At 39.2% G+C, this 22,121-nt stretch overlaps 1 protein-coding gene across 1 annotated transcript in view; it reads left to right on the forward strand.

The window, feature by feature from the left end:
• ACTN2 (actinin alpha 2) overlaps window positions 1-22,121 on the forward strand; it is a 68,012-nt gene that overhangs the window by 29,477 nt on the left and 16,414 nt on the right. The window contains exons 4-12 of the mRNA XM_041413780.1: window positions 1,206-1,292; window positions 2,338-2,425; window positions 4,469-4,547; window positions 7,211-7,292; window positions 10,564-10,649; window positions 12,075-12,167; window positions 12,757-12,987; window positions 14,080-14,227; window positions 15,733-15,883. Coding sequence (XP_041269714.1) covers window positions 1,206-1,292; window positions 2,338-2,425; window positions 4,469-4,547; window positions 7,211-7,292; window positions 10,564-10,649; window positions 12,075-12,167; window positions 12,757-12,987; window positions 14,080-14,227; window positions 15,733-15,883 — 1,045 coding nt within the window. The remainder of the gene's footprint in view (window positions 1-1,205; window positions 1,293-2,337; window positions 2,426-4,468; window positions 4,548-7,210; window positions 7,293-10,563; window positions 10,650-12,074; window positions 12,168-12,756; window positions 12,988-14,079; window positions 14,228-15,732; window positions 15,884-22,121) is intronic.

Below are 22,121 nucleotides of genomic sequence, written 5' to 3' on the forward strand. Positions count from 1 at the left end.
TTGCCCCTGGATTCAGGCAATTTTAAATAGCTAAGTGGCTGCATTTTCTGTTGGCACTTCTATTGGCATTTGATGTCAAATTGAGGAAATTCCTCCTGCTGCAAGTTCCTCCTGCTCCTTGCCCAGAACACCAGTGGGCCCCCAGGCAGACACAGCTGCTTCACTTTTTGAGAAAGGCTGGAGGTGACTTTCAAGTAGGGGAGCAGCTGGTGCCTTCCCTGCTCCACCGCTCCTTCCATGTGAGGTGACTGGAAAGTCAGTCTGCAGTCCCATCTCCTCCCTTCCCAACACCGCACCCTCCTTATAGTCTCACTATGTTTTTCTGAGTCTCTTGACTCACTTTTGAGAATGATTTAATGTAACCACCACACTGAAATGATCTGGCAGTGCGTTTTGGTGTTGAGACATTTCAGTGGTATCACTTAGTTACACCGTGGGAGCATTGGATTCTTACCTGGCTTGTGGCAGAGATTCCCACATTCCCTGTGTTATGGGTAGTCTCAAGCAGTCTTGGAACAAATTGAAAGCCCAGAGGTAAAAATCCCCATTTATATTAAAGATACTTAAATGTGTGTATGCCTCAGAGCTGTGAGCGTTACAGCCTCGTGGCCATGGTTCTGAGCAGCTTGGCAGGAAGCTGTGCAGCTCAGTGTCAGGAGGTGCTGTGTCTCTTGAGCTCCTCTTCGTGTCTTGCCTGGGCTGGCACTAGATGTAAATTCTCAAACATAAATTAACAGTACAGGGGAAATTCTGAGTACCATTTTGTTAAAAATCAATACTGTTAATGTCTGTAGTTTCTTAAAAATTGAAGTAAGACCCCAATTTTTTTTTTTGTTTTGTTGTATTTGTAAACTGTTAACACTGATACTGTTCAAACCTTCAATATTTCCCTTCATGTTCTGTCCAAAACATCGTCCTAAAAGGTAAAGCTTTGAAACTGTAACAACTACCCTGAGAGAAGCCTTTCAGCATGGAAGGACTGAAGTGACCTTAACCTCAGTAACCTTCAGTCCTACTGACAGAGTAACACAAGCATGACCTTGTTGAAAAAGGAACCAGGTGAATACTGTGTGAATAAAAAATTATAGTAAAAGTATAATTCCTTTATTAGTTACAGTGTATTATTTATAGAAATGTGTGATTAAATAAGATGAAATTGGAAAAAACCTTTTAAATACTACTACTATATCTATTTTTCACCTTAGAAATCGTGGATGGCAATGTGAAAATGACACTGGGTATGATCTGGACTATCATCCTTCGTTTTGCTATTCAGGATATTTCAGTGGAAGGTAAGAGTAATACAATTATGTTAAATAATTAAGAAATGTATTTAAAGACATTTTTAAATTAATTGTGTGTAAGTGAGAGGAGTGTTTTAAAAATAATTTTTTTCACAGAAAATGATTCTGTAAGTTCTCTACCTGGTGACAAAATGAATTTCTGGAGGGAAAATTGTTTACTCTCCTTATCTTGACAGAGACCTTGAGCCAGCTTTCTAAGTGCAGAAGTACTGGTCATGTTTCCCAGCTACAGAGACAGAAACATGACTATGTTTCTGAGCTGTACCCTTTGTGTTTTGTTCTATTTCCAACATACATTTTCATTCCTGTCCATTTGTCACATTCTTTGCAAATAAATATGATCTGATTATATGCCTCTTCTTTCTAGCTATCTTTTTTTTCCCCTCACTGTTTCAGAATTTTTTTCTTAACTTCCACTTGGTAGCTGGCTCCAAAAAACATGTTGTTACAATACTCTTTAAATCAAGTCTGTGCTTTGAAAGTCTAGAATTCTAGAAACTAATCTCAATTTTCAGCAAAAGTAGAATTGTTTCAAGCTCTGTTGTCCTGCCCTCATAATTGGGATATTAAATGTGGACCTAATGGTTTATTTAATAATTTCTGATCTTTACTTATGCACTCAGATGCCCATAGGGTTCAGATAATAAATGTATTTTTTGGGCACTTAAACCTCCCCATAAGCTAATGAACTGAGACTACGAGCATATTTCATGTAGGCACCAAGACAATCTTCTATGTCTATTTGCATTATATTTTTATTGGGTATTTTTCACCAGTGTACAGTCTGCTGTCCAAACAATATAATTCCTTCAATTTCTGACATCCCAGATAATTCTGTACAGGCTGCGACTAATCTTAACTGACCTCTATATTTTAATGAAATTCCAGTAGTACATTTATATGAACAACTTTTAGGATTAAATGTTGGTTTATGCCATTCAGGTGGCCAACCACATTTAAGATGACAAGAAATTAATTACTTGAGCACTTTTAAAATTTTTTCCTTTTTTTTACTTCCTTGTGTCTTCTACAGAGACCTCTGCCAAAGAAGGGCTGCTGCTGTGGTGTCAAAGGAAAACTGCTCCTTACAGAAATGTGAACATTCAGAACTTCCATCTTAGGTAATCTTCCGTTTTTTCAAGAGATAGAAGCAATCTCAAAAATGTTATGTCAAATTTTCCCCACAGTTGTGTAGGTATATATATTTGATCAGAGAATTTTACTCTCCACTAGACCTTTTTCAAATTCTTCTCCTCTGTCTTCAGAGTGTTATTTTGGTGAGCCTTTAGCATTATTTACTATGACTTCCAGAGTTACTATTTAAAAGAAAAAGATCCTGCTACACACAGAATTACTATATTACATCTTTAGAGGTCCTTTGTATTATGTAGTAATTCCTGAGGACTGTAGCATAGTGGCAAATGACTGCTTTCAAATGAGAGTCACAGAGAAGTTCTTTTGGCAAAAAGATCAGTGTGTTGAGCATGTGAATATCTCATTGTTATGATGAATCAGTCTTTATTGTTTTGCAATGTACATTACTATAAGGAGCATAAAATGCACTCAGTACATACACAACAGCAGCACTGTAAACACATTTGTTTACAGAATCAGGCTCACAACCTAAGTTGGAAAATTTAGTGAAAGCTCCTTGTATTTCTGTGTTTTCATTAAGAGCTAGAATGGGAATTCCACAGTCTGCCTGGTTTGGGGATTTCACTGGGTTAGTTCCTGAATCTGTGCCACTGGCCTACCTCATTCAAGTACATGACTTACCATGTGCACTGTTTAACCAGGTGATCTTCCCTTCCCTGAGAACCTTCTAGTATTTAAAACAAGAGCTCTCTATTAGTGTTTTAAATTAATTCTTAATGTGTAGTACCTAAAGCACATTTAGTGACAGAGAAGATGCAGTTCATACATATGTTCCAAGATAAGAAAAATCTGTCTGATGTACAGTCCCTGTACTGCCTTTCAGAGATCTGAAATTTGTTATGTGTTACTTTCCTAGAATATGCAAAGATATATTAAATATAACTTTTTATGGATTGATGGTTTACTGTAAGTTACAGTGTCAGAATCTTAGTGTAGTTATGTACATACACTGGTGTGATACATGATATGGGGAAAACATCTTGAATGGAAGTATCTTGATTTGTGCTTTGGGTGGATTGGCTCTTACAGTACTACTTTGCAGTGGGCTATCCACATAATTTTATTTTGCACCTTTTGGAAAAAGAAAAATAAATTTTTTGGTGCTAGGTTTGATCTGGTTTTACATCCTAGATGATTTTATGTTATACAATGTAGGTATATTCTGCTTGATTTTGTTACTTTTTTTTTGTTTTGGAGATGGTTCTATTATTTGAAGGACCTACCCAGACATCTCAATAGTAGGGATTTTAACAGTGTTAACATGCTTAAACTCACACAATTACTGCACAGGACAAGACCTCAAACCCTCAGTCCCTGTGATTTCTTAAAGTCTTTACATAAGTATCTTTCAGAATAATTGCTCTCATAATCGTTCCAAAAATATGTTATTTGTAACTCCATTCATTTCCTGTTCTTGCCACAAAAGGTAGCAGGTCTGAAGTCAGGCTGAAGTGTAAGAACTCAGATCAAAGCTGTCATATGTGTGAAGTGTTTTAAATAAACTCAGCTGATTGATGGTTTCTTACTTCTCTAAGCACATGGTTGTGCCAGTAAAATTCTTAGAAATAACAAAGGAAAAGCCAATTGTTTCAACAAATTGAAGTAATTGCAGGTTTGCTCTCCTTTTACTTTTTCACAAATACGCTGTGAGCGTAATGGGAGATGATGCACTTTCATGGATGAATGTGTACTTGAGATGTCCTAGAACACTGCATGAATTAAGCAATTGAAATCAGGGACTGTTGCACAAAATGTACATTGCCTAGAAAGTATATGAAGTCTACATGGAGTTTATGGAGTGTACCTTAACAGTGTATGGACTGTAGAGTAAGATATGTACTATAGATAAAGGAGTACAGTAACAGAGCAGCTCAGAGAGAGTTCACAGGATGTAAGTTCAGGATTTGACAGAATTCCTGCTTTAATTTAAGCCTTGAGCAAGGATCATACTGTAAAATGCCATTACTTTATTAACTAATTTTTTTTCCATTTTATTTTTTGCTGTAAAGCTGGAAAGATGGCCTTGGATTATGTGCACTTATCCACAGACACCGACCTGATCTTATTGACTACTCCAAGCTAAATAAGGTCATCAGCCTGGGTGGTACAGCATGCTGTCCTGCAGTGATTTGGCTGGCTTCTGGTTTGCTTAACATGTTTTCTAAAAGACAGGCTGAGGAGTGCATACTAATTCTGATTGACTTTCTAAAGTCCTTCCCAAAAAAACCTCAATGACACAAGGGAGAGAACCTCCTGACTCTCCTGTGTCCTTTCCTTCCCATTACTGTCCTTTACTTCAACATTTAATTGCAAATAATCTGGTTCTCAGATTCTAGCAGTTAATGAAGTCTTTACACTGCTCAATATGGATGTTAAATCAAATACATTGGAACTATCCATTTACCACTGATAGTATTGTCCATCCTGTTTTTATCTGGTGTAAATGACTGGAGATTGCAGACCAGTAAACAATGATGCGACAATTAATCCTAAAATTCCTTAGAAAAAACATTGCTCTTGCTAATTAAGAATACACAGTAAATTACTAGTCTTACATATTCAGAAAGTATTCACTGAATCTCAGATCTACTCTTCTACCTGTACTTCCAGACAAGTGGAAGCAAAACCGATAACCTAACCTCCTTAGGTAGTAGTACCTCATGGGGACTAAAAACTATTTTATTACAGTCTGCTACTTATGGCAAAATGCATGTTTTCTAAAAGATACTTGGATTTGAGAGGGAGAAATGACGAATGAGCAGTAATGTCAGAATTTCTTGGTATCATTACTGAAGGAAAAATAATCTAGAAAGAAGTAGAATGTTGTTGTTTCACATTAGCTGTCAATACATACACACTGTTTTCTCCTCTCTGGAATGAATGTAAACACCAGTCTCAAGTCTCATGTAAACACCACTGCAACAGAAACCTTAATCATGGTTTTAATCTGTTGTGTGCAACTTTGCTTTGATGAGAGAGAGTGGTAAAACATCAACTGTATTTTTCCACACCATGCCCTTTCCTTGCAAATTGGTTTACTAGTGGAATCAACTGTTACTATAAAGTCCATGGTGAAGAATAGGTAAATGAATGAACTGAAACTACTTTAAAACTTAGTGTGCTTTACATGTTTATGCGTTCAATTTATGCCAGAGTCTCTAAATGTGCAGTGATGAAAATTAATTGAACTCTTAGCACTGAACATATAAGATTTTAATTTAGGCAGCTGTTTAAGATAACTTCAGATCTGAACCAATGGACAAAATATTGGCCATCAATACCAGCTTGTTCTCCAATTCTATATGCAACCTTTCCTACAGATAAACAGAGTAATGGAATGACTGAGCTACCTGTCTCTGTGCACATGTGCTTATTATGCATGGCATGAACAGAAGTGAGTTTGATTGAATCTGTGCTTTGAAAAGTGGTACGTGGTGCTGAAGAACATCACAGTTAACCATCCCATAGATGTGTGCTGAGAAAAGGGAACAGAACATAAGCAGGTCTGCTTCAATGCTACTATTTTCCTCTTAGCGGTTTCCAAAATAAGAACAGGTCAGGTTTCAAACTGAGGCTGAGCTGTTGCACATGAAGCACATGCAGAAAAAATCCCCCTAAAATAGATGTTGCTTTTCTGGCCTGGCTGTGTTTGATTGACTCTTCATTTTGGTTACATTAACAGCTGTCTTGGTGTCTTGTTTCTTACCGCCTGCATGCTGTCCTTTCTTTTTCTCACCAATATGTTTTGTGTGAACCTCTAGCTGGAAAGATGGCCTTGCTTTCAACGCCCTTATCCATAGACACAGACCTGATCTCCTTGACTATGCCAAGTTAGATGAGGTATTTCTTTAGCTGTAACAGAGATTTTTGGTTACTGTGGCTTGTAGTTCTGTTTAAAAGGATGGGTGATGGAAATCTCCAATTATTCAGAAGCTGCTATGATTTTAAAGCAATCCTTTATCAGTGCAGCTCTTTCCTCATGCACTTAGTACCAAGCACACAAATAGGAGGTGCTCATCACTCATTCATAGGCAAAGTGCTTTAACCTAGTCAATAGGTCTCACTTAGATTTACTGTCTTTTTGACTTTTCTTTTACAAAATCTGTGCTCTCTATCTGAACTGTCCTCACTGCTTCCTTTCTCCTTCCTTCAAAAACCAAAATGTCAAAACCAGAGGAAGTGCTTGAATTTCCACAGCCCTAAAATTCTGTTTTTAGAGGCATTACAGATTTTTATTTCCAAGCCCAAACTGGCAAGTTTCACTCCTTCTGGAGAACAATTCTGCCTGTGCTTGCTTCTTCTCATGCATGCACCTAACCAGCAGAGAACTCAGTCGAAGTCATATCCCTTTGATGTACTGTATAGTGGATATAAAACACGCAGGGCTAACTCTGTGTTGAACAGTCTCATTTAGCCTGCTGGTCCAGTGGCATTTAGTGTCTGTTTTGCCGCTGTACTTCATTCAGAATTAGCTCAGAACTGAGTGTATACTGTTACCTGTGTTCACCTCCACAATGCATTTCCAGCAGAGTTCTAGCTGTAGAGAACAGCTTATAAGTTTTCTTTTGAAAACATAGCAGCAGATGGACCAAAAGTTCATATACCAAGACTCTGTTTTTTGAAGAACAATAGTTGTGACTCCAGTTTATAGTTTGGAAAAACAGAAGCTAAGTTTTAGTCTAGTCTACTCTAGTCTTGCTTCAAAGAAAAACTTCTATCTTTGACTCATTGTATGTTTTTCTTTAATGCAGGATGACCCCATAGGGAATATCAACCTTGCCATGGAAATTGCTGAAAAGCATTTGGATATCCCAAAGATGCTGGATGCAGAAGGTGAGACTTATACCTTACTGAAGTTTGTGTTGCTCGTAATCAGAACACAGTAAAATCTCTTAAATTTTTTTTTTCCTAACAGATTTTCAGTATTCCTTCCATATAAATCATAATGTAGCAACCTGCTTCATTTTCAAAAAATATTTTCATTCCTTTCTGGCATTCATTGGATAATTTCACTCACTTTTTGCTTTATTATTTCTTGTTTGGTAATGTTTGCATTTATTATAGTGCTTTGGACCCTAACCTCAGCACATGGCCCAACTGTGTTGAGGTAAAATGCAGGATCAAAAGCTAATCCTTGCTATTAATAATTCAGATTTAATAAAGAGAAATATAACTGTTAGCAACTTAAAGCATATTCAGTTTTTAAAATGTTTAAGCAAGGGGCCAAAATATAAATAGTAGAAGTACGTTCAAAACTTTCAAAATATACTAACACATGCCTCACCTCCTATGAAAGAGAGCTAGGTTGAGGGACGCATTTTTTTTGTTTGTTTTAGTTGTAAACTTTTTGCAGTGATACTTTTAACAAATAATTAATGTGTCTCAAATTATCTTGAGAATTTCCTGAATTTCTTCAAGATAATCAAACTTTTGTACCCTCGGCAAAACATGGTGCCAGACTACTGGAATTTGCCTACATTAGTTAAAAGCATTCTTCCCCAAGAATGGAGACTCAGCTCTGGTGGCTTCTCAGTAGAGCAGTGATAAGATGGGAATCATCCAGAGCTGACTCAAACTGACTATGCCTGTTCCTCTTGAAGTCTTCATTTGGAAAGTTAGATGGGATGATTTGGGAAATCCAGGCTGTAATCTTTTCATTGAAGAGTTGTTTCACTTTCATACTTTAAAACAAATTGTCTTCATCTTTTGAATCAACAACACCACTTAATTATTTTGCTCTGAAATACTGTGCAAGGAATAAACAGAGAAGTGCTGTCGCCTTGTCATTGAGCAGCTTTCTACATTTTTCCTCTTCATAATATAAGAAACCTTTTATTTTCCTCACCAAATTTTCTGCACATTCTATTCCTTATCTTACTATTCTCCTCTTGGCAGGGGAGGAGGTAATGAAAATGTATTCTTTCTAATACCCTTTAAGTATTCATGGTCACTTTTTGCCATCTTTATTTCCACTGAAATATCTCCATGGAAACTTTGCAAAATTTTGTTCACAGCTACATAAAGTAGATGCAAAATTAGTAAATATATTGATCCTGAACTTAGAAATCTCACTGTTAACATTAAAAATTTTCGCTCATTCCAGGATCTTTTCAAGTCTGTATCTTCCCACTCCTTTCACTGACAGGAATCCATGCAGGTTGCACTAGAATCACTCATTACTCAGCCATAACTGCTGTAAAAACACCTTTTCCTGCCTTTCTCTGTTGAGTATTGAAAAGGCCCATTTTTACCCATGGATGCATACCTTGATTGCATCCACTTTATATTTTCACTCTCCTGCCATTGTAGGGACAAAGCTATTAGCCAGTCAAGCCAAACCCTCCTGCGATTTATGCTATTAACTGAAAAGATGGGCTGGCACAGGGATTGCAGAGCTGCTACTGTCCAACTTTTCTTAGCACAAAATGTATTTCTGGACTGCAGGAGTTGTACAGGTTCCCAGTATATGCCAGTACCCTGTCAGCCACAGGGACCCTGTGCTGATACACACTGAGTGCAGTTCTGGTTTGTGACTGTCAGTGGCTGTGTTTAGCTCTGCAGTAATTGCAGTGATTCAGATGAAGTTGCTTTGGAGTGGCAGTGAAGCTGAACCCAGCAGATCTGCCAGCCATGCCATCTGCTTGGAAGTTTCCACAAACCAGAAGGTAGCAATACCCTTCTGTATAGTCTCAGCCTTCAGATGTTTTGCCATTTCAGGCAGAGTTGTATCTTTTGTGTTTGCTGATTCCTAAAGCTTAGATGGCTTTGCACTCATATCAGTAAACAGATGCAACCTGAATAATTGTGTATTTATTTGGAATCCTTACAGCACTGAGGTGGCACCATTAGCATAATCAGATGAAAGTACCTTGTGAAAATTTCTGAGCAGTTAACCCTCTTCTCTCCACACAGATGTAGTAAACACTGCCAGACCTGATGAAAGAGCCATTATGACTTATGTTTCCTGTTACTACCATGCATTTGCTGGTGCTCAGAAGGTGAGATTGTAGATGGATCAGATCTCATCCTTCACCTTCTGTCTTGTTTTTTTTCAGCAATTTTTTATGTTCTGGTCTTTTCCTCACTAGTTACTAGAACAGCATCTTAGAGTTGAGCTCATTTCCTGTTGCCTCTTTTCTCTGTGAGCTGCTGTTTTGGTAGAGCCAGTAGTGGTCTATCCATTTGTTCCATAGAAACAAACCTTCCTGTCTCATCTTTCTGCATATTTACTAATAATATCCAGTAGGTTTTTGACAGCTAGTTACTGAATGGGAGAGGATGATGTTCCCTTTAAATGAATTTGTGTGCATTCATTTGAAGCTCCATTAAAAATGTAAGATGAAAATAAGCTCAGAGTGAAAAAACAATAGTAGAATTCCATCTTTGTTCTCTCTGCTGGATATTATTTCTGCTACAGGTGTCAAAATCATCATAACATGCTCAGAAAATAAACCCTTCTCTTATGCTTTCAGGATTGTTTTTAAAGTGTTAAATGCTTAATGGTAAGTACAAACAGCAACATCAAATGGTGCTATTAAGCAAAACAGAAACATGTATAGACATCTCAGATGAGCTCTGGAATCACTTCCTAAAGAAAAGAAGGACAATTCTAAAAAGTAAGGCGGTTCAGAGTTGGGCATACTTTAGGTATTGGTAATATGAAAAATACTGATGCAAAAAATGCTAACGTGCAACTTCCAGAGAACATCTCCCCAGACTGAAATGTAGTCTGCCTTTCCTGGGTCTTAGTCAAAACCCCCACAATTTAAGTCACCAGACATATGTGTGCCAGTTCTTAAGCAGACAGTCCTGGTAAAATTAGGGCCGCTCCCCCTATGACAATACTGCTGGATTGAGCTTAATGAAAAAAAATCCTCCTCTTTGTATGAGTTTACACTGAATTCTTAGTGTACTTTTTATTCCGTCAGCACCCCTCAATCTAACAGTAAATTTTTTACAGCTTGGTAGAATTTCTCAGATACAGAGCTAAGGACAAGAAAAGAGTAAGAAGGACATGAAGCGGCACATTTATTTCTTCATCCTATTTTCTACTCCTCGATTCCTTTTTTTCTTGTTTTATTTTAATTTCTCCCCCCTCTTGTAGATATTGTGAACACTCCCAAACCTGATGAGAGAGCTATCATGACATACGTGTCCTGCTTCTACCATGCTTTTGCTGGAGCAGAGCAGGTATTAATCAACTGTCTCTTCAGGTTGCTGTGTTTTTGACTGGTTGTTTAACATTTCCACAAGTTTATTAAAAAAAAAAAAATACTCAACTAATTTAGTACTACGTGGTTTTAATTAACATTTGCAAGTATTACTTGAGCACTAATATTTGTTTTTAACCAACTCTCAAACCTGTTTTAGTTAAATGTTGTGTAACAAGTTAACTTCTTTAATTCAAGTAGACATTGTTTCTAATTTTGGGTCTTTATTTGGCAATTTTAAGGACTGTTTCAGAAAAAAACTGATTTGAAAATATTGTTAAGTGGAGTTGTTGGTTTGTGATACAACATCTTATTTGTTGACTACATAACAGAATGTTTGACTTTTGGAGCCTGAGATTTATGCATGCTGAGTAGTAATTTAGGGCTAAATTTTCAAAGACGCCTAAAGAGACAGAAGGGCACAGAAGACATCCAACATAGTTTTTGTGCCTGGTTCCCACTGAAGCCAACAGAATTATTTGTGGATGAAAGTACTAGTATAAAAGGCACGAACATCAGCAGCAGACCTGTCATTGATGGGATATTCATTTATAAATGTGGCATTTCCCACTCTTTCATACATTTCTAGCCTACAAATGGACATAATCCAATTTACGTTACAAAAAAAGCAACAAACCTTTAAAGTAGCTGTTATTTTCCCTTCATCCTCAGGACTTAATTTCCCTTCCTGTCTGCTTGGTTGCCTATACCTTATCACAGCACAGCTATGCTGTTGCATTCTCTCATTCCTCAGTAGGAAGGTTTTGCTATTCAGGCAAAAGGGGAATTCCAAATACTCTGTAACACAGGAGTCTACATGGATATTTATTTGATTAGATATATTCCGGAGTCATATTTGTATCAAAGTACTGCTCTGTGTTATCAAACTAGTAAATTTTAAATATGGCAGAACTACACAGAGCCTTCACATATAAATTTGTTAGGAGGCATGAAAAGATTTGCTGTCAGTGGTTGAGCTGCACTTATTCTCAAGGGCTGTTCATGTGATATGCAGATGTAGAGTGGTCTGAGACTTCTGCATCACATATGGTGTCTATCCAGTGTAGCTAACAAATCTAATACTTTTCGGATATGACTTAAAAAATAACCTAATAGGATATATTGAAGAATGGTCTAAGTTGTCGTTAAAAAGAAAAGATTTATTAGACAACTATATAATAAGGCTTCATTATACAACAAGTGGATCTCTGTGCTGATCCGAGCGTCATTCAGGCCATTGGAATCTATGGCTGCAGAAGGAGGGAAAACCTAGGAGCATAACTCACCAACTATAAAAAATGCAATCTTTTATTTGCAGCAGCCACATTCTCTCTCTTTCTCCAAGCCTATACCTTTCTCAGAATGTGTTTATGAATATGTCCTCTTTATTTGCTGTGTGTTATAGGCTGAGACTGCAGCTAACCGGATCTGTAAGGTGCTTGCTGTGAATCAGGAAAATGAGAGGTTGATGGAAGAGTATGAGAGACTAGCAAGTGAGGTAAGGATGCTTTATCTGTAATGTGGTGACGACAATGTTCATGAAATATTGCAAGCTGAAAGAGTTGTGCACTCTCTTCAAGACAGAAAAGCAGAGACACTGTAAGGGTAAATCTCTCAGTGCAGTTTCCTGCCAAGATCTGCCAGGGGCTCAAGCCATTCAGGGCACCCAGAGGGTTCTGACACTCAGTGATGATTTTTATATGATCTGAGGCTGGTTTCTGTCCCAATCCCATAACTATGAGTACCTGAAACACCAAGACCAATAGTTTTGAAAGTGGCAGTTGATATTGGGTAACTCAGATTTTGAGTAATTAGAGACACCTTAGATGTGTGTCAATATTTCTGAAAATCAGGTTATTTCTAGAAATATCTGGGCAAATTTGTTATTTGTGTAAAACAATACAATATAAAAGTATTGTTTAGCTCTGAATGCCTTGTGCTTACTCACCATTAATGCATCAGTACCAACTGAAGTTTATAATAATAAAATGGCACAAACTTAATTAAGATTTGTATGTTCAATATAATATTTTTTTTGGGTTGCTTTTCCATTGCCTTTATTTGACCTATTTTTGTTGGTTTGAAAGCTTTTGGAATGGATTCGCCGGACAATTCCTTGGCTGGAAAACAGGACCCCAGAAAAAACAATGCAGGCTATGCAGAAGAAATTAGAGGACTTCCGGGACTATCGCCGCAAGCACAAACCTCCCAAAGTCCAGGAGAAATGTCAGCTGGAGATCAATTTCAACACCCTGCAAACAAAACTGAGAATCAGCAATCGGCCAGCTTTCATGCCATCAGAGGGGAAAATGGTTTCAGTAAGTAAAGGAGGCTTTAATATTCTGTTTGTTTTATCAATGATCTCCCAAAAATGCCAATGTGAAGGATTGAAAAGCCATTCTAAGTCATTCTCAGAAACATCAGTTTGTTGTACCAAACTCCTTTTACACGTTCCCTTTTGTTCCAGAATCTTGCTTTCTAATAAACATACTCCTGCCTCTTTGAAGGCTTTCCCAAAAGCAAATTATCTGGATATGCAAGATGATATAGAGCTTCCTTTGGGAGTGTTATCAATCCTCATGTATCATTGAGCCAATGACTGCTTATTTAAGCAAAACTCAGTGGTTGCACTGACATTTTAGTCATCCAACAAGCAGACATTGCTTAATACACGTTTCTACATTTTTTTTGTTCTGCTTTTTCTCTTATGAATATGAAGATAAGAATAGTCCATACCAAGAGTTCTCATCTGCTGATAAGTACTGTGACTTGACTGTGGGTCAAAACATTTCCTGTGGAATATAGCAAACCTGTTTCTGTACTCTATTCTATCATTGTGATTTGTTTTTCATAAACAAAACAAAAAAAATCTCTATCTGGAAAGGGTTATTGTCCACTCCCCATATGCAGAAAATAAGGGCCCTGTTACTTCAGCTTCCCACTCATGTCTTTGAGTTTGCAAGGAAGCTCACAAAACTTTGTGTACCACAGAAAGTGAAATGAGTTTGTGTTCCAGGTAAAACATGCACCAAATCCTCTTGATACTAATTACCTAGCTATTGTCAACTTGTGAAAGCAAAGGCCTTTCATTTTGATAACAAATAGATATATTATAAAAGAACACACACACATTGTAAAATGGGAGGATTTTGGGCCTGTAGCCGTGCTTGGAAACAATTTCTATAGGGGGTGTCCTTTCACAAACCCAGCTGAACACAATGCACTATGAGGAGCAGGTGTCTGCACTAAACAACGCCCTGACAACGTTTTGTGTGATTCTGTGATTTTACAAAATCTGAACATAAAAACTTCTCTTTTTGAAGCCAAATTGTGAATGAATCAAAAATCTGTAACCTTAGATAAAAAGAGATTATAATTTCATCCATCTCTCCCATGTATTCCCTTCACAGGATATTGCCGGCGCTTGGCAGAGACTTGAACAAGCTGAGAAAGGCTATGAAGAGTGGCTGCTGAATGAAATACGACGACTGGAAAGACTTGAACACTTGGCTGAGAAATTTAGGCAGAAGGCTTCCACTCATGAACAGTGGGCATATGGTGAGGAGAGATGGCTTTTAACATTTTTAGTATTTTAATGTTTGAAGTTGAGCTGTCGGTGCTGAGTATTTCCCAGCTACAAACTCACTCATAAGTAGTTTGGACAATTTCAGACAGTGTAAAATAATAACAGATAAAATGTCAGGTTTTGTTGACTATAGTCACGGTCCTAACTTGTTGGCATGTTGCTAATGAGATGTAACTGTAAAAATCATACTTGAGACAGTAAGTCAAACTTAATGGGAATACTCTGCATTTGAATAGAGGCCATTACTGCTAATGTATTCCCCAGCAATCCAACCAGGAATGCAGTCATACCACTGGCTGAGTGTGAAATTCTTAACAGAATTATTCTGAGTTTATTATTATTTGGTCATCATGATGTTCTGAATAGTCCAGATAAACTACATGATACTGGACTCGTGTCTGCTTTGCTCCAAACCCTGAATTACAAGCCATTTATAGTTCTGGCTTGTAATGGTAACCTAAGCTTACCTGTAGTTGCGACACCTGTAGGACCTTACAGTGGCATTCAGTTTTGTTGGGGTGTGTTAAACATAGGTCTCCTCTCTCATCCTGATGACAGTCTTCCTGTTTCTGCCATGCTTCTGGCTTTTCCTAGCTAGATTATTTTGACACTGTGAAAATGATTCAGAGTCCATCTCTAACAGTTGCTGGAAGCATGCAAGGCTGTAAATAGCTGCCAAGCAGATACTAGAAGGGAAACTACAGCGTTTATTAGCCCTGAGAGACATCTTTCTGAGCATCAACTACTCATGGTGACAAGTCATAGCTGTTGTGTAGGGAAAACCTCACATAAGCTAGTACACAGCAAGTGGAACAATAGTTGCTTCTGGCTCTAGGATTCACAGAGCTGCAAATGCCATGTGGCGAGTGCAGCTGCAGGGCCTGTCTGTGCGGATTCAGTTATCCAACATAGGAGCTACTTAGCAGTAGTATTTCAGTTTCTACTTAATCTTTGTTTCTCTAGTCTTTTGTAGATAAGTTGGCATTTTCCACCTAAAATTCAGAGTTCGATACAAAAGGCAGTCACACATCTCAGGTTTATTATTTAAGTGCTGAAATGACTAATGCATTGAAGGCAGAACGTAAAAAAGAATAACTGATGCTAGTAACAGTAAAACTGAGCATAGCAGTGATTTCTGGTTTTTTATCTAGTCTACAAAAAATTATCACATTGATTTAGAGATAGAGTTTTTGCTAATATACCATTTTTATGCCAGTTTCTCCAGCAATGTAATACTCACTATTATAGACTCGTATAAGCAGCCTATGCAAAAACCAGGACATTACTGCGAGAGCATTAAAAATAGATGTTTCTAATTAGCATGTGCTGACAATTTGCTGCTGATTTCAGTGGGGGTGGGATTTAATTTCATACATATGATTTTCACCATGCCTGAACTAAAAAGTTGATTAAATTTATGATTTTCCTAACAAATAAATTGCTAAAAAATGAGTAATATTTTAATTTCTTCTTTCAGGCAAAGAGCAGACCTTGCTTCAGAAGGATTATGAGTCTGCCTCTCTGACAGAAGTCCGTGCCATGTTAAGGAAACATGAAGCTTTTGAGAGCGATTTGGCTGCTCACCAGGACAGGGTGGAACAGATTGCTGCCATTGCCCAGGAGCTGAAGTATGTTCCATTTAAAGGCTTGCAGCTGCTGACATTTAACTTTGCGATAAACTCTTTCCAATGAATTTGATAGTGTCATAGGTACCAACGTAGGAATTCCAGGCATAGCTTCATAAGTATATTATCTGAGCTGCTCACTGAGACCTTTCCCTCATCTCCCCCTTACCCCCAACCAAATATAGACATTCAACTGAACAAAACTATTTGAAAAGAAACATTTTCAACTTGACTTCACAGTTATATTTTAGATTAGCTCTACCCATGAGTCCATTGTGGGTTGATGGGAATCCTGGAGGTGTTTATTTCTCAGTTCATATGGTCTGCTGAGAGGTATGGGCTATGAGTTAACCTAGAAAATAATTTCACTTACACAAATTACAGATCAAGTATCTTCACAAGTATATTGGTCCTTTCAAAAGGCTTCACATCCCTTTATTATCTCTATAATAGTGGGTAATGCACTGACTTCCTGCAGATTTAACTGTCTCTAATATGCTTATTTTCACAACCTCTTGATATTATATTTGGAAGTGTCATTGTCTCCATTTTACAGATGGGACACTGGAAACTAAATAAATTGCTCTCAGATTCCTGCCCTTGGCTTCACTCACCAAGTTTCAATTTCTCACCTTGAACAGGCAGAACAGTTACTGCTCAGAAATGGCATCTTAGAAACATGCCCTTTTTCACTTTGTGAAGGACCATGACTCACCAACAGCTCCATCTTCATTAACGATTAAAAATCAGATACTTGTGTAAAAATGCAGTTCATATCTGATAGCAGCAGCACTGCCAATAATCATGTAATTCAAATGGATTTAAAAGAAAAATGCCATCTTCAGGATTATTTAAAGGAAGAAAAATTGGGCACAGTGGGCAGACTAAGTACTGTGCTTTGGTTAATATGAAAGAAATCTGAAAAAAACCACACAGAATGGAGATTGCCCTGAATGTGTGAGATTATGAAACAGTTTCTGGCATGCCTTGATCTCTGTTTTGGAGTTATTTCATGAGATGGCTTGGGTTGGAAGGGACCTTAATGATCATTTAGTTCCAAGACCCCTACCATGGACAGGGACATCTTCCTCTAGATCATGTTGCTCAAAGCCCCATCCAACCTCGCCTTGAACACCTCTGGGTAAGGGACATCCACAGCTTCTCCAGGCAACCTGTTCCAGTGCCTCACCAGCCTCACAGTAAAGAATTTCTGCCTAATATCCAGTCCAAACCTGCCCTCTTGCTGTTTAACACCATTCCCCCTTGTCCTCGTTAAAAGTACCTCTCCAGCTCTCCTGTAAGTCCCTTTAGGCACTGGAAGGCTGCTATAGGGTCTCCCCAAAACCTCCTTGTCTACAGGCTGGACAGCCCCAACTCTCTCAGCCTGTCTTCTTAGGATGGATGCTCCACCCCTCTGATTATCTTCGTGTCCCTTCTCTGCACCCACTCCAACAGGTCCATCTCTTCTCTGGGGGCCCCAGAGCTGGATGCAGTGTTCCAAGTGGTGTCTCACCAAAGCAGAGCAAAGGACAGAATCCCCTCCCTGGCCCTGCTGCCCACGCTGCTTTGGATGCAGCCCAGGGCACATTTGGCTTTCTGGGCTGGGAGTGCCCATGGATGGGTCATATTTAGCTTCTTGTCATCCAGCATCCCCAAGTCCTTCCTCCCAGGGCTGCTCTCAATCAATTCTCTACCCAGCCTTTATTTGTGCTTGGGATTGCCCCGAGATTTGTTTCTCTTTATACTAAAGAAAGTTTCTGTAACACCTAATCATTGCTAATTCAGCTTCAGCTTTACGAATTATGAGAAACTTTGGGAATGTAGCATACATAGCACAGCATCTGCTTACCAGTGTTTTGAACCCTCTGTCCTTTACCTCTGGTGACACCAGTGAACACTGTATCCTGTCTATTTTGGGATTGTCTCTTCTCAGTTGTTTCAGTAATTTGCTGTGTGAAGTAAAACAAGTTATTTGTGGCCTGGGCTGCAAAGGTGCTGAAAGCTGATTGCATTTAGAGATGCTCTAATTTGATTTCTCTGCTTCTCCATACAATGGTGCTATCAGTGCCTGATTTTTCACTGTGACTGTGTAACTCAGTTAGGCTTAATGCCCATGTGGAACACTGAATGAAAGGTCATAAAGGTCAGGTTTTATCACTGGCTGCAAGCAAATGGGCAGCTTCTATTTAAATACTGATTTTAATTATTTATACATAATTTCTTGCACAATAAAATTATGGAGGAAAATGCTAATTTCTTTCTTAATCCATATTTTTAAAGAAGGATTGAATGCTGAATGTCTGAATGCTAAGAAATGTGCACTGGCATTTGATACAAAGTCTGTTGAAGTCAGTGTGGGTATTTCTTGATTTTTGGTTGGTTGGTTTGTGGGTTGGTTGTTTTTTTCCTCATCACTGGAGCAGGCCCTTACAAAAACCATCATTGTCTATGTCTAAATTCCAAGTCAATACACCTCCATGTTTTGTTTTAATCAATCTCTTGGATGCCTAATGTTGCAATTTCAAAGGAGAGCGATTGCTGTATGACCTTGAACTCTACTAGTTACAGTTTCCTGTCCTGGTATTTTCTGCTACAGCTCAGTCCACTGTGTGCTTAAGGTTAAAGTTGCTACAGCTTGTTGATTGATGCTATTTAGATAGAGAATTTATGAGTGTATGCAAACAGGTGATTCCAGCCAGGATGCTGCTGTAAGATTGTGTTGGGGTCCGCTGTTATGTGTCTCTGCCCCGACACAGGGAAAGGTGGTTCTGGGCGGCCGCGATTGCGAAGGACGAGTCTGGACTCTTAGATTTTCGGTCTTCAGTTCTGTTTATTATCTCTTATCTACAAAGTTTTCTCTTTGCCCAGCCGAGGTCCGCTCAGCAGGACAGTCGAGTGCACTCTCTCCCGCCCACAGGGCGGCTGTGTCTTTTATAGTAAAAATTACGTGTGACATATTTACCTTTATTTCCCAATACTATTCATCCTTATAGACAAGTGCACTTTCACTACGAACCAATCTCCAAGTGCCAACATCACCACACAAAATGGAAGACATGAAGAAGAAAGAAGAACACAGGACCACGCCCTGAATCCTCCATCTTGCCTTCATGACCCCCCTGTACCTATTTTTCTAAAATTTATATTTCCTTCTATAAAGGTATCATTCACGTCCTGGAATTGGCTATTCGCTCACTGGCAACCCAATCATACATGCCGAGAATGGTTTTCTTGGTCGGGAATGTGTCAGGCAGATGCTGTCTAAATCTGTGTTCCCAGCCTATATAAACTTAGATATTCCTTGGCAAAGAGGTATGACAGGGCTTGGATAGGGCTTTATACAAAGCTGAAGGGGTAAAGGCATTTCTAAAATGAGATTTGCCGTTTATGACATAGTAAATGCTCATTTGAGTGAGCTGTGCTATAAAAGCCCATATTAATTTATGATCTTATGTGCTCATTTCAATGTTTTCGATCATCAAGACAAAAATTTTGGAATGTAGTTTCTTGTATATCCATCACTTGTAGTATAGTGACTGATTTTCAGCCAAGCAGACCATTATCTGTAAGACTGATTTTAGAGTCATTTTGATTCTGGAGACCTGGGCTCAAATTGTGCTTACGTGCATGGTTAACATGAGCCTTGTTCTGAAGCATTGCTAAAACATGTTGCTCAGCAGGTTATTTTTGTGGCACTATCACTGTTCCCAAAGTGAGCTCAGACTTAAGTGCTTCTCTGGATCAGGTCAAAATTTGACTGAATTTTTAGTTTTTGACAGAGAAGATTGAGTCACTTGTAAGATCAATAGTGGTAACTCAATGATTTTTAAATTCCAAAGGTTGTAGGTTTCAAATGGCCAAACAAATAGAAAGACTGTTCTCTTAGAGGAGAGAACAGAACTGTCTTTAACACGTGAGAAGCAGTACTTCACACACTGCAAAGTAAAAATTTTCACAAAATGTAAATCTAATCTCTTCAACGTTGAGAAAGACAGAAAAATTAATAGGACAGGGAATGTAAACCTGTGTTTTATTTCCAACTAATTAATCTTTGAGTTATTACTTCCTCGGCTCCTGCTTTGAGCAGAAAAATGTTCTTTGATACCTATAATACACTTATTTGAAGCAAACAACAGCAGGTCCAGAAAGGTAGTGGAGCTACACTTCTTAATGCCACTTGGTAAACTAGCTTAGGATTTAGTTACCTAGCACTGTGGGTGCCCTTTTCAAATGTTGTTTTGATATTTTTCTCCTACCTGTTTGTCCACAGCACATATCCCTGGAAGGAACAGGATAGTAGAGATCTTATGAGGAATGACTGAATCTCCCTGGCAGAGCTTGTAGAGGAAGGTGGTGTATCACCTTCCAGGACTTTGACCACAGCTGGTACAATCAGTCCCTCACTTTCATGGAAGTGCCCTTACCCGCCCTTACCCTTAATTGACAAAAGGAGATAAGTGATTGAAGCAAAAATAAAGTTTGCTCACTCAGGAACATAATCTAATAAATTTAATAAGCTATAATGAAAAAAACCCCAACTTTCAGCCAAAAGCTCCTGACAGCAAAATCAATCTCAGCCTGTTTCATCCAAGACTCTACGCTTTTGACTTAAAATTTCTTAGCAGATAGGTGGCTTTTGTTGTACCCCTTGAAGGCTCATGAAAAACTTCCAAAGAAGGAAGTGAGTTTTCCAGTTAAGGAGCCCTTGTACAATGTGACTTGCTGGCAATTTTCTCTTTACATACGAGAGTTTACTTTTACAATTCAGAGTTGTTTTTGTTATTTTTTTAAATTGTTCAGAGGATTGGATTAGAGAATACCTAGGCAAACTTGACATCTTACAAGCCCGTAGGCTCTGATGGGCTGCATCCATTATTGCTAAAAGAACTGTTGGCTACCATAGTGAGGCTGCTCATGATGATCTTTGAAAGGCCATTGCAGTCAGGAGAGGTGCCTGAGGACTGGAAGAAAGCAAATGTCACCCTAGCCTTCAGCAAGTGCAAGAAAGAGGACTCAGAGAGCTACCAGCCGGTAGCTCCAGCCTCAGCTTAATCCCTGGCAAGGGGATGGAGCGTCTGATTCTGGAGGCCATCTCTAGCCACAGGGAAGACAGGAAGGTGATCAGGAGTAGTCAGGTGAATCATATTTGACCAACCTGGTTGCCTTCTGCAATGACTCAACTACCTGGACGGATGAGGGAAGACCAGTGCGTTTTGCCTCTCTTGATTTCAGTGAGGCTTTGAACACTGTCTCTTACAACATCCACACAGGCAAAGTCAGGAGGTGCAGGCTGGATGAGTAGACAGTGGGGTGGATTCAGAACTGTCTGAATGGCAGATCCCAGAGGGCTGTACCCAGTGGCACGTGGCCAAGTTGGAGGCCTGTCACTGGTGGTGTCCCCCAAGGTCCAGCACTGGGCCCAGTGATGTTCACCTTGCTCATCAGTGACTCAGGTGAAGGGGCAGATGCCTCCTCAGCAGGTTCACTGACAGCACAAAGCTGGGAGGAGGGCCCAATACCCCAGAGGGCTGTGCAGCCCTTCAGAAGGACCTCGGCAGGTTGGGGAGCTGGGCAGAGGAGAACTGACTGAAATTTATCAAAGGCACGTGCAGGGTCCTGCACCTGGGCAGGAAAAACCCCTGCACCAGCACAGGCTGGGGACTGAGCTGCTGGAAAGCAGCTCTGTGGAGAAGGACCTGGGGGTCCTGGTGGACAACAAGCTGTCCAAGAACCAGCAGTGCCCTGTGGCCAAGAAGGCCAATGGTGTCCTGGGATGGATTAGGAAGGGCATTGCCAGCAGGTCGAGGGAGGTGATCCTGCCCCTCTACTCAGCCCTGGTGAGGCACATCTGGAGAGCTGGGTCCTGTTCTGGGATTCTCAATACAAGAGAGTCATGGAACAGGCCAGTGGAGGGATACAGAGATGATGAGGGGACGAGAACATCTCTCTTATGAGGAAAGGCTGAGGGAGCTGGGCCTGTTCAGCCTCGAGAAGAGATCACTGGGAAGGGACCTCATCAATGTCTATCAGTATCTAAAGGGAGGGTGCCAAGAGGATGGAGCCAGGCTCTTCTCTGTAGGGCTGAGCAATAGGAAAAGAGGCAACAGGCAGAAACTGATGAACAGGAAATTCTATGTGAATATGAGGAAGAACTTCTTCACTGTGAAAGTGACCAAGCATTGGAATAGATTGCCCAGAGAGGTTGTAGAGTCTTCCTCATCGGAGATATTTAACAACTGCC

The sequence above is a fragment of the Onychostruthus taczanowskii genome, unplaced genomic scaffold (assembly GCF_017590055.1).
Source record: "Onychostruthus taczanowskii isolate IOZ18803 unplaced genomic scaffold, ASM1759005v1 scaffold104, whole genome shotgun sequence".
Taxonomy (NCBI): Eukaryota; Metazoa; Chordata; class Aves; order Passeriformes; family Passeridae; genus Onychostruthus; species Onychostruthus taczanowskii.